The sequence below is a fragment of the Podospora pseudocomata genome (genome assembly GCF_035222375.1).
Source record: "Podospora pseudocomata strain CBS 415.72m chromosome 2 map unlocalized CBS415.72m_2, whole genome shotgun sequence".
Classification (NCBI taxonomy): Eukaryota; Fungi; Ascomycota; class Sordariomycetes; order Sordariales; family Podosporaceae; genus Podospora; species Podospora pseudocomata.
Genome location: NW_026946365.1, coordinates 1,322,706 through 1,335,010, shown reverse-complemented (window position 1 = coordinate 1,335,010; position 12,305 = coordinate 1,322,706). Strand labels below are relative to the sequence as shown.

At 52.2% G+C, this 12,305-nt stretch overlaps 4 protein-coding genes across 4 annotated transcripts; 2 read left to right on the top strand and 2 right to left on the bottom strand.

The window, feature by feature from the left end:
- Window positions 1-919: 919 nt before the first annotated feature.
- On the bottom strand, window positions 920-2,551 carry QC762_202770 (uncharacterized protein; the record flags this gene model as incomplete). Its single annotated transcript, XM_062887164.1, has 1 exon — window positions 920-2,551. The coding sequence occupies one exon, from the start codon at window positions 2,549-2,551 to the stop codon at window positions 920-922; it is 1,632 nt and encodes a 543-aa protein (XP_062746954.1).
- Window positions 2,552-3,374: 823 nt separating this feature from the next.
- On the top strand, window positions 3,375-8,295 carry SMC1 (Structural maintenance of chromosomes protein 1). Its single transcript, XM_062887163.1, has 4 exons — window positions 3,375-3,449; window positions 3,543-3,955; window positions 4,012-7,751; window positions 7,817-8,295. The coding sequence occupies exons 2-4, from the start codon at window positions 3,925-3,927 to the stop codon at window positions 7,832-7,834; spliced, it is 3,789 nt and encodes a 1,262-aa protein (XP_062746953.1). The 5' UTR covers window positions 3,375-3,449; window positions 3,543-3,924; the 3' UTR covers window positions 7,835-8,295.
- A 654-nt stretch (window positions 8,296-8,949) lies between these two features.
- On the bottom strand, window positions 8,950-9,957 carry QC762_202740 (uncharacterized protein; the record flags this gene model as incomplete). The annotated part of the gene is made up of 1 exon (XM_062887162.1): window positions 8,950-9,957. The coding sequence occupies one exon, from the start codon at window positions 9,955-9,957 to the stop codon at window positions 8,950-8,952; it is 1,008 nt and encodes a 335-aa protein (XP_062746952.1).
- A 220-nt stretch (window positions 9,958-10,177) lies between these two features.
- On the top strand, window positions 10,178-11,249 carry QC762_202635 (uncharacterized protein; the record flags this gene model as incomplete). The annotated part of the gene is made up of 2 exons (XM_062887152.1): window positions 10,178-10,200; window positions 10,472-11,249. 2 exons carry the CDS (start codon window positions 10,178-10,180, stop codon window positions 11,247-11,249), a joined length of 801 nt encoding a protein of 266 aa, XP_062746951.1.
- Window positions 11,250-12,305: the final 1,056 nt, after the last annotated feature.

Sequence of the window (12,305 nt, the reverse complement as noted above, 5' to 3'; positions counted from 1 at the left end):
ATGGGTTGTTTATTAATTGACTTTTTTCTAATTGTTATGGCGCTTGGTTCATTATTTTTTTTTTTTGGGGGAATAAGCGGGGCTTGTTTGTTGTACATTATTGGAAACCAGGTCATGATTGCGCTTTGTAGCTGGGTGGGTGGGTGGTGTTGATGGTGGTAGGTGGTGTGGTTGCATGAAATGGATTTGCTTCTCATCTCATGCTTTATTATGGAGTCGGTGTGTGATTGTGGCAGGAGTCTTTATTCGGCTCGAAGTGAAAGGGTATCTTGCTAGTTTCCATGATCAGATGCTTTTATCCGGAGTTTTTACTGAGCTTGAAATGAAGCAGGCCTGTTGTTGCTCTTTACGTCGAGGGCAACCTCGCTCATCCAAATGATCTTCTCCTAAATCCTTACCCAGTCACGCTCTGGATACAATAATGGGCAATGTAAGTCAACGCATATCATATTGTAACCTATCTCTTACCACCTCCCCCCAAAAGAAAAAAAGAAAAAAAGAAAAACAAAAAGACCAAGAGGCAGTAGGCCTTTTTACTATCTTCTAAGCCCTGTCGACCATCTTTTAAAGTCTGTTGGTTCTGTTCAAGTCTTGTTAGTTCCTTTCCAAGGCCTACAACTTTCTTTTACGCTCCATTAACTACTATTTAAGGCCTTAATTTCACTTCCCACGACGTGCAAACTCACAAAAGATGCCACATTCTCATCGAAAGTCAAACATAATATTGCAACAGACTCATTATTCTCTCATGTCAATAAAAAAGAAGCGGGGGTATATATCCGAACCAAAATCCACAATCTAACCTATTCCAACAACAACAACAACAACAACAACAACAACAACGCCAGACACACACACACGAGACCACAAAAAAAACCAAAAAAAACCCATCCATATCTTCCCTCCTCAAAAAACAAAATTAAATCCCCCCCCTCCCCTGCCTCCTCTCCCTAGCCACATCCCTCGCCCCCCCATCACCAACCTCCAACCCCGTAACCATCGCCGCCGCCGGCCGTTCATCATTCAACAGCGGAATATTATCCAACCCACCCCCACTATCCTCATCCCCCTCCCTCCTTTCATCCAGCACCTTCCCACTAATCCCCTCCCCAAGCCCAACCTTCTTCTCCTCCCCATGATCACTCCACCCGCCTCCACCAACCAACCCCTCATGCTCACCCTGCCACCTCTCCACCTCCTTCCTCATCGCCTCCAGCTCCTTCTGAAACCTCTTTCCAAAAACGTCAATATAATACGTCGCCCCGTTGTACACCGACCAAACAAAAACGACTCCCAAAAAACCCGCACTCGCCCACCTGTAGTAAAACCACAGGCTGCACGGTAGCATCGTCAGGACCGCGTATGCATATTGTATAAACATGAACGCTGGCTCCTGCAACGCCTCCGGGAGCCCCAACACAAACTTTCCGATCCAGACTTTGGAATACGATTGCCTGAGCCAGGTGAAGGATGTCGGGCGGCCGGCGGCGATTTTGTCTCTCCGGCGGACGGTGATAAAAAAGTAGTAACTCAACTGCCAAATCGCGTACGGGATTGTGGACCAGGCTAGCATGCTCAGGACGTTGGCGTAAGCGGTTGGCGAGCCAGCGGGAGAGTGCTTGATTGTGTAAATTGCTGGGAAGCGAGAGGCTTGGTGTTCGGGGGAGATTAAGTGAACGATGCAGTGCAACGTCGCGCAGGGCATGATGTGGATGAAGAGCGAGGTGACTTTATCAAACGAGTGGAAGACCAGCGAGTTGCGCCACATGATGATTGCCACGGCGTTGTTTCCAAATGCGAGGCAGTACACGGCTGTAAACAGCCGTTTACTCTTTGGAAAGACCCAAACGGATAACAACAGGAGAAAGTTGACAAAGTAGCAGAGGTCGGCGAGAAAGTAGTGGTATCCCCGCTTGTGGTAGGTGTAGAAGCGAATAGGCATAAAGTACAGGATCTGGATGGTGTACCACCAGTGCATGTACTCTGGCCAGCCGCCGATTAGATACCCCGAGACAAAAATGTTCATGACACCGAAGATGAACGAGATCTTCTCGCGGAGGGTGATAGCTTTGGTGTCGTTCCAGCGTTTCCCGAGTTTGTCGACCGAGTTCCTCATGCGCTTGCGGTACCGGTCGAGCTGCTCTTCAGCGGAGGGGACCCGACGGCGCCATTCGTCTACCATGCGCTCGCGGGCTTGGCGGGATTTAGTGTTGAAGGCTTCGCGGGACTTGCGCACTTTCTCAGTCTGGGCCGAGATGCCCTTCTGGAGTTTCTCAAGCTGTTGCGGGAGGGTGAAGTTATCGAGCAGCTCCAAGACAGTTAGGCGGTCCAGAGGGGGGAAGTTGGAGTCCCAGTCTTCTTGGTAGGTACTGCTGCTGCCGGAGAATGAAGGGTTTCGAGAGAGACGGGACTCGGGGGAGGTGGGCGCGAGCGTTGGCGTATCGATGGAGGGGACATGTTCTTCGAGAGGAGAGGCATCATCGAGGGGGGTGCTGTTTTCTGGTGTAGGGACAGCTTCGCTGTCTGTTGATGCGACTTCTGGTTCGGCCATGATTGCGGTCTTGATCTCGAATGTCTGTAAAGTATCCTTAAACGCGGACCGTGTCCAATATTTCAGTCGAGGAGTGGAGGGGAGATATGTGGCCGGTGGCCTCTTTGTCGTAGAGGTTGGGTCTAAAAGAAAGTGGAACAGCTTTGGTGCCTGGTGCGCTGCCTGAAGTGAATAGATGGAGCAACGTCAGAGAGGGGCAGGTGGACAACAAATCAGTCAGACATGAGTTAAGAAGGTGAGGGTGAGGGTGAGGGTGACACCGTCGTGGACAGAGTTGGCAGCTTGTGATGCAACCACCAGACCTGACTTGGACAACCAAGAAAGCGGAGGAGAAAGGTGGTGTTGACGTTGTTGCTGCATATTTAGCGTCTGCCCCAGGCCCCCAGACCCCTGCCCTCACTGGCTGCAGCGCTGGGCGTGTTCTGAAGTGCTTCGCTCAGTGGCCAGAAGGCTTGAAACGGCACCCACCATCATGGACCAGGACTTGGCTTCGGTCCCGTCCTTTGACGAGGTGGACCTCCATTTCGACCTCAAATTGCCTGCCGGTTGCATCGCAGCTCTGCTTCGATCAGATGACTCCATATTCAGGTAGCCAGACATGAATGCCCATTTGGAAGTAAAAAGGCAGCTTTGCATTAATAGTCGGATGTTTACCTTTCACATGTCAATCATCTCCGTGAAACAGCAACTTCATGAGTGCCATGCTGTGGACAAATAATTGGCACTGCAAAAGTATCAAATCAACACATATCCATATTCTGGGCTATGCTTGGGAAGATAGTTGATAGGCCTCTTGACTATCTCTGAAGGCATACTGAGTATCTTTCAAGGCATATTACGAACTATCTTTCGAGGCAGATTGACTTCTTTGTCATGTACCTATGGTTCAGAATACAATGTGTGTTGCCTTACTTGTCTACAGCGTAGTGCTCACGAATGCGCCAACCACAGTCCAAAGCAATATCAACTAACATAGCTCTTGAGAAACTAGCATAGCTCTTAAGCAACTAGAATAGCTCTTGAGCTACACTCGCTCTTCAAGCAGACCGTCATCTTGCACATGGCTACAGAGCGCCAACCAACCCTAACCCTTTAGGCAGATATGGCACGTGCACCCACTCCCCCACCATAACGGCGCCCTTCCCGTCGCGATGGTAAATTCAGGCCGTTCGGTTATGGTCCTGGCGCGATTGAAGACTGCTTCACCAACACTTCTTTTTCTTCTCGTATCTATTTCTGCGCGCGTTTTCGTCCCGACCGTCGCGCCACTATTTTTACGGGCCCTTTGACCGCGCAATTGCCCTTGCGAATCCCCTCCATTTGACGCGACTCTTCGACAACATCCCGCTCCGCGTGTCGGGGCCACCGCGACCATGGGGAAGCTCCTCCGCCTCGAGCTTTTCAGTACGTGATACCTGCTGGCCATGTCTTGTAGGGTAAAGCTAACAGTGCTTTCAAAGACTTCAAGTCCTACAAGGGCCACCACACACTCTTGTTTGGCGACTCCTACTTCACCTCCATCATCGGTCCCAATGGCTCCGGTAAATCCAACTCGATGGACGCCATCTCCTTCGTCCTGGGCATCAAGTCGTCACATCTGCGATCGTCGCACCTTCGCGACCTGGTTTATCGCGGCCGGGTCATGAAAACTTCGAAGATCCAAGACGACGGCACAGCTGCACCAGCCACCAATGGCCACACCAACGGCGTCGAGAATGGCGATGACGATGGCTCTTTGCAAAGAGCGACGAGAAACGACCCCAAATCCGCCTGGGTGATGGCCGTGTACGAAGATGATGCCGGTGATGAGCAAAGTTGGAAGCGCACGATCACGAGCAACGGTTCTAGCGAGTACCGAATCAACGACCGCGTGGTTACCGCCCAGCAGTACAACGAGGCCCTCGAGGCGGAGAACATCCTGATCAAGGCGCGCAACTTTTTGGTGTTCCAAGGTGATGTCGAGGCCATCGCTGCGCAGTCACCACAGGACCTCACACGCTTGATTGAGCAGATCTCGGGTAGTTTGGAATACAAGGCCGAGTACGAGAAACTCCAGGCCGAGGAAGAGCAGGCTCTCGAAAACCAAAACTTTCAACTCATCAGAAGAAGAGGCATCAATGGCGAGATCAAGCAGTATCAGGAGCAAAAGAAGGAGGCCGAGAACTTCCAGAAGAAGACAGAGGAAAGGGACGAGGCCGTTATCACTCACATTCTGTGGAAACTGTACCACTTTCAACGGGTGATGGATGAGTCAAGCGCCCAGATTCAAGAGCACCAGGAGAATCTCAAGGAGTTCCGCCGAAACGTTGAGACATTCGAAAAGAGGCTGGAGGCTGCGCGCAAGGAACAAACCAGCGTTGCCCGTGAGGTCCACAAGATCGAGAAGACGATCAAGGCCAAGGAAAAGAGCATTGAGGAAAGAGAAAACAGCCTGGTACCAATTGATGAGAAGATCACACAGAGCTCCCGGGATATGGAAATGCTACGAAAGAGGATTGCCGATCTCAAGAAACTCCGCGACGAGAAGACGGCGGCGGTGCAAAAGTACACAAAGGACTTGTCACAAGTGGAAAAAGCGCACCGACAGTTTGAGAAGCAATGGGCCGAAACGCTGAAGAAGCAGGGCAAGGAGCTCAGCGATGCGGACAGGAAAGAATACGACAAGCTGCAAGCAGAGGCGATGAAGAGGTCAACAGACAATCGACAAAAGCTGGATAATCTGCGACGACAATTGAAGAGCGACGAGGCGACATTCAACAGTCTTGGTGGCAGGATAGACAACTTTGAAGCCAGCATCGACAAACTGCAGGGTGAGGTCCGGGGCATCACAGAACGCCGGGATGCTTGTCAAGACTTCATCAGGCAGATTACAACGGAGATCGACTCCAAGAAAAAGGAGTACAACAATGTTCAGTCGGAGCGTATTAGGATCAATAACACCCACACTGAACTCGAGGAGAAGCTCCGCGACGTCCTGAGGAAACTCGAAGATGCGGACATGGGCAGGCGACAGAATGAGAGGGAGACAAGGACGCGCAACATTATCAGTGACCTCAAACGCATCTACCCTGGTGTTCGCGGGCGAGTTGGTGAGCTTTGCAAGCCGAAACAGAAGAAGTACGACGAGGCGGTCATCACTGCCCTTGGTCGCGAATTCGACGGGGTGATTGTCGACACCGAGAAGACAGCTGTTGACTGCATCCAGTTTCTCAAGGACGGTCGGCTCCCCTCCATGACCTTCATTCCGTTGGACAACATCAAGGTAAACACCTCAAATTCTGCCGTCAAGGGCATTGCGGGTGCCAGATTGACCATTGACACCATCGACTTTGATCCAACGCTGGAGCGGGCGATTGCCTATGCGTGCGGCGGGTCCGTGGTCTGTGACAACCTCGAGGTGGCCAAGGAGATTGTCTACGGCAAGAAGATCCAGGTCAAGGCTGTGACACTGCAAGGCTACGTGATTCACAAGGCCGGTACCATGACGGGTGGTCGCTTGAATGAGGACAAGGGCAATAAGCGCCGGTTCGAGCAGGTTGATGTTGAGAATCTCACGCGTTTGGCTGAGAAGTTCAAGGACGATATTGCCAAGTTGCCACGAGCGGGACGGCGAGGCACTGAGGACAACCTCCAGAACGAGATTGCCTCTCTGGAGCAGCGTCTTCGCCTGCAAAAGAGCGAGTTGGCTGCCTTTGAAAAGAATCTTAAGAGTAAGCTAAAGGAGCTCGACAACGCGAAGCAGGAACTGGCGAGCTTCCAGCCCAAATTCGACGACAAGAAGGGCGAGCTGGAGCGTACCCGGGCAACCGTGGAGAAGTTCGAAAAGGCCATTCAGGGCGTCGAAGATAAGATCTACGCCGACTTCTGCAAGAGGCTTGGATATGAGAACATTCGTGACTACGAGGCCCAGCAAGGGACTTTGGAGCAGGAGGCTGCCCAGAAGCGCCAGGCATTTGACATCCAGAAGAAGAGCATTCAAAACAGCTTGAGCTGGGAGACGTCACAGCTCAGCTCCAGCACTGAACGAGTAAAGAACATGGAGCAACAACTCAAGCGGCACCAACAGGAAGTCCAGTCATACCAAGAGGAAAAGAACAGCATTGAGGAAGCCATGGGCCAAGACCAAGACGAGCTCGAAGCCCTCTCCGAAAGCCTAGAGGTTGTCCGGACCAGACACGCCGAAAAGACCAAGAAGGTCTCGGAAGCCAAAGCCGACCTCCAAGGGAGAAGCAAAGACATCGACGCCCGACTAAAAGAAATCTCCAACCTCGAGTCCGTCGTCCAAAAGAACAGCGCTGGCAAGTTCGCCCTCCTGCGCCGCTGCAAGTTGGAGCAGATCCAGATCCCCCTTAAGCAGGGTTCTCTAGACGACATCCCCAACGAAGACGTCCTCCTCCAGAAAGACCAAGACGCCATGGACGTCGACATGGACGAAGACGCCGAGGCGGACGAGGTCCTCGAGGCGGCCATGGACGACTACGGCATCGAAATCGACTTTGACAACCTCGACGACGACCTCAAAGACTCGGACGATGACTTTGAAGATAAGCTCCAAGAGCGCATATCTTCCCTCACGACCGAGCTCGAGAAGCTCAATCCCAACATGCGCGCCATGGAGCGTCTCGAGTCGGTCAAGACCCGGCTCCAGTCAACTGACAAGGACTGGGAAGACAGCAAAACCGCCCTCAAAGAAGCCCGCGACGCGTTTTCTAGAGTCAAACAGCAGCGGTTCGAGCTTTTTAACAAGGCCTTCAGCCACATCCAAGAGCAGATCACGCACGTGTACAAGGATCTCACGCGGAGTGATGCGTACCCCTTGGGTGGACAAGCCTATCTCGACATCGAGGAGGACACGGAGACGCCGTACCTATCCGGGATCAAGTACCACGCCATGCCGCCGCTCAAGCGCTTCCGGGACATGGAGCACCTGTCGGGCGGCGAAAAAACAATGGCGGCGCTGGCGCTGTTGTTTGCGATTCATAGCTACCAGCCCAGCCCGTTCTTTGTGTTGGACGAGGTGGACGCCGCGCTGGATAATGCGAATGTGGAAAAGATCACAAAGTACATCCGGGAGCATGCCGGGCCGGGGATGCAGTTTATTGTGATCAGCTTGAAGCCGACGCTGTTTCAGCACAGCGAGAGTCTTGTGGGGGTGTATAGGGACCAGGCTGCGAATAGTTCGGAGACGTTGACGCTGGATGTGAGTACCTCTTTTTGCTTTTACCTGAAAACATTGAGATAGGTTTGCTGACGTGTGGACTGCAGTTGAGGAAGTATGTATAAACAACATGGCTAAAAGGTGTAGGGTGGGAATGGGAAGGGAAGTAAGTAAATAAGGGGTCTATGGCTTGGTCGGGGTTCGGTTGGTTGGTTGGCGGAGGTGTTGGGGGTGTTGTTGCTACCTCTTTGTTTTATGTTTATTTGCGTGGCAGGGTTCTCAGGTATCAAGGGAGGCGATATCTTTTTTTTCTTTTTCAAGGAAATACTACTTTTTGCTTGTTTTCATTTCTTGTTCATCACACTTTTTCCGAATGTTGCTTGCTTTTGAGCGAAGGCGCACGAGCGATAGGACTGTTGATGATGATATCAGAGCTAATGGGAGCTCCTCTCAGTTCTTGTTCTCTCTTTTCTTTCTTTCCTATTGTCTAAATACAAATACCACACTCTATTTGGCCGTTGTTGTGCACAGACACACACACACACACACACACACACACACACACATATACACACACACACACACAGCCTTGGTTTTCCGCTCCACAACAGCTCGTCGTCAAATTATAGCTTTCCAGGTGTGTGAAAAAAAAACATGAAAAAAAAAACCGGTATATACCAGACCAGACCAGACCCCCCGAAACGCCAAACAACCCAAACCGAATCCCCCGTCAGTTGGGTATGGGAAAATGCAAAGAACACATGCTGATGCCGCCTACCTTCCGCTTTTTGTTATAACCTGTCCAAAAGATTAAAAAGAATGAAAAACGCTGGTGCCATAGGGGAGTGTTTCAGACTGAAGGTTTTATGACATCTCCTCCAGCACCCCCTCAGCCACACCATCGCTGCGCTCCCCGCTCACATCCAGCAACGCGAGCCATGTCCACGCCTCCAAATCCCCATCTTCCCCTACCACTTCTCTCAAAGCAGAGGCCACCCCTACGACTTCCCAGATGGCATTCTCGTTCAGCATGGCCGGTCTCTTTCCCACCATGACCTATAATTAGCCAACCAAGTTTTGTCGTCTTTGGAATAGTAGCCGTCCGAATTATCGTCCTCCGATTCATCCTTGCCCAAATCCACACCCTTTTCATCATCTGTAGACTCATCCTTCACGGCCACCGCTCCAGCAGCCTCCGAATCGGCCCCCATGAAATCCTTTACAACCCCAGCAACCCCCCCTAAACCACATCCTCAAACTCCAAATCATCCTCCTCATCCTCCTCCATCTTAAAGCTCATCTCCCCCTCCACCTTCACCCTCTTCCCCGCCCGTCCCCCATCCCCCCCATCCGCATCCCTCATCTCAAAGCTCACCACCGGGGGCGCAGCCGTCGCAGCCGGCACCGGCACCGAGCTATCTGTAATCCAACTCGGCAGCGCGTTCTCCCTCAAAAACCTCTCCTTCCTCTTCCTACTCTCAATCAGCTCCGCCTCCTCATTCCCATCACTGATCGTAACCTGCATCGTCTTCGGCCCCGTGTTCGCCAACCCCTTGACTGCAGACGGCTTCCCCATCCCCCCCGCATCCTCCACCGGCACGCTCGCCAAAACCTCATGCATCGCCTCCCGTACAATCGGTCTCGCCACCGCAATCGCCTTGTCAAAACTGCATTCTGGCACCAGCCCCTTGTCGATCTGCTGCAGCATGTCCGTCATGAATTTAAACTGGTTATTCATCCTCGACAACTGCTGATGACCGGGTTGCTCCTGCTCTTGACTCCTCTCAAGCACAGCCTCGCATCGTAGACACAAGAACCCCTCTATGCTCACGCTGTCCAGCACTTCCAGCTGCGTCCACTGGGATTTACACCTGGGGCAGGAATACTCCTTGCTTTCGTCCTGTGGTTTGGCGATGCCCTGCATGTCCTTGTCTGTCTTGTAGACGCGCCACTTGATGGCGTCGACGGTTTGCTGGTAGTCGATGTAGTAGTATGTCCTGTTGACAGGCCGGGTTTTGCCCTCGATGACTTCCGGGCGGGTGTGTACGGTTAAAAACCGGGCGTCGCGGAGGGAGGCGCAGAGGCGGTGGAGGTCTTTGGTGTTCATCTTCATGAGGTAGGCTAGCTCGTCGTCGCGGAGGCAGGAGTGTTGGACCAGGGCTTCGATGGCGAGGACTTCTTGGGTGGTGTGGAAGGCGCGGATGACGGAGCGGATGAGGATTTGGGCTAGGGAGTGGGAGTCGGACATTTTGGGCGGTGGTGAAGGAGAAGTTGGCTAGGTGTTGGTTGTGGTGAGAGAAGAGGGAGGTTGTCGTCGCGATGGCGCTCTTGATGACGAACGGCGAGCGAGCCAGGCCGGTGTCGCAGTAAAGGAAAGCGGGTTGGCTGGCGCAGATGAGAGAAGTAGGAAATGCCCACACAAACGAGAGACTTGTCGGGTGTAATGTGTGTCGCGGGCGGGTTGCAGGATGGAGAGAGAGCGAGAGTGGGAGTGAGGTGCGCGAAAGTCTGTCGCCTGGTGGGAAGAGGCAGGTTGATCAAAAGGCAGAAATTCAAGGTTGGAGGAGGCTGAGCCTTGTCACTTCACTTTCTCTTGGCACCCAGCAACTGACAAGACGCGGCGCAAGGATGTGAGCATCCGGTGATTCGGTTGGTGGCCGCCGCTTTGTTCTAGAAGAAAACGCTGCTAAAATCAATCTTGTCGCAGCTCTTATCGATAAGGCGCAACTTGAATTGACATCCCACATCCTTGCGACTATTAGCTACCAGCATCACCACCACACACCTCAACTCTCTATTCCAGCCCCTCAAATCAACCCACACCACAGATTTCAACTTCCCACCACTCACCATGGCCTCCTCCGACCCCACCCCTTCCAAATCCCCTCCGATTCCCCCACCCCTCCCCAAGGAGGTCTCCTCACCCCCTCCCCCAAATACCACGGCACCCCCCCCCTCCAACACCACCTCCAACTCCTCGCCGCCTTCTCCTCCATCGCCGCTCTCCTCATCCTCCGCCGACAAACCAAACTCTCCCTCTCCTCCCCCCTCACCCACCCCCCGCCCCCGGTCTGGCAAAAAGCCCTCTTCTACTCAGCCACCTACCTCTCCTTTTCCGGGCTCGCCCACGACTACACCGGCAAGTCAATCTACAAGCGCACCAACGACCGTCTCGACTCCCTCTTTTCCTCCTCCTCCTCTTCCCAATCATCTAACTCAATCTTCAACCCCCTTCCCGAACAAGCCCAGCGGACAAAGCAGCTAATCAAGGAGGAGAGGGAGCGGAGGAGGTTAGCTGAGGGTAAGCCGCCAACAGAGGCAAAAGAGGAGGAGGAGAAAAAGGGTCTCATCACCAAGATATGGATGGGGGGTGAAAAGGACGGGTGGCAAGAGAGAAGAATGGAAGAAGAAAAAAAAGCGCTGGAAGAAGGGAAGGGGTATGGGGATTTGATTATGGAGCAGATCTATGAGGTTTTTGGGTGGGGAGGAAAGAAGGACGATGAGAAAAAGGAGAAACCGGAGGAGAAGAAGAAGGATTAAGTGGTATCATAGTAATCTGAGTCAGAACGAGGGGCTTGCAAGGGGATGATGACAGGGCTGTAAAACCATTGTATGAGTAGGAAGGGTTCTTGGATTTTTGGCGGGATCTGCTCTTTGATTGGCGTTGAAAAGATCCTTATATATATCACATTCGCCATGATGACTCGAGACTACCACAAAATTTGTATTCATGTTTGGCACCTCTTTTCATTCTGCTTAAAGGGTGCTTGCTTTGTTGACACTAACAGCTAGAAACACGTCCCATAATACCATCGAGTATTAATCATGGCTGCTGACTTCCCATTTTGCCTTGAAACGACTGCCGATTGTCTCATGGCAAATGTTACCACATTCCAAACCCCCACTACCCTCTACTTCTTCTCCCCTCCAGCCGCCGCCGCAGCAGCAGCAGCCTCCCTCCTCCTCAGCTTCCTCGCACTATTCTTAGCCTACTTCTTAGCCTCCTTCTCCGCTTTGGCCCTGGCCCTGTTGTTGGCGATCTTGCTCTTCGACATGGTGAAGGTTTCAAAGGCAAGGTTGCTGTTGATGGAAAGAGATTACAGCTGTTTTCTGATGACTAAAAGTTGAGGTGAAGGTCAAGGGTACGGCCGAAGAAAGTCTCGCGGCCAATTGGTTGTGTTTCTTGAAGGAAGGAGCTTTCTTTTCAGGGTCAATTGGAGGCAGGCGCATCCTGTCGCATCGCGGTTGCGAACACTCTAGTAAAACCATGTGGGTCCAAACCTTATCTTATCGGCATGCTTGGCATCCATCAACTTTTACTCAGAGCAAGGAACCACCAACCAAAGGCATCAGTTTCTTGGACTAGACAGAGCTTTATGACTAGAGAACTAATTCCTAGAGATGCCTAGCTCTCCGAAACACATGTTGGCTTGTTCATCACGGCCCTCATTTGTAAAAGGGTGCCAGGAGAAGTGTCCATCAAATGGCAACTGCGCCGTCGGCACCGATTAAGGTTATGAAGATGGGCCCCGAAAGCTTGGTTCTCCTTTCTCCTCATCAGGGTTCGGACTTTGTCCCAGGGTAATGGCAATTGGG

Bases quoted from the DNA above. Each gene is read 5' to 3' on its own strand.
- SMC1 (XM_062887163.1), top strand. From the start codon at position 3,925: ATGGGGAAGCTCCTCCGCCTCGAGCTTTTCA. The intron at 3,956-4,011 runs GTACGTGATACC...GTGCTTTCAAAG, and splicing joins CCTCCGCCTCGAGCTTTTCA to ACTTCAAGTCCTACAAGGGC.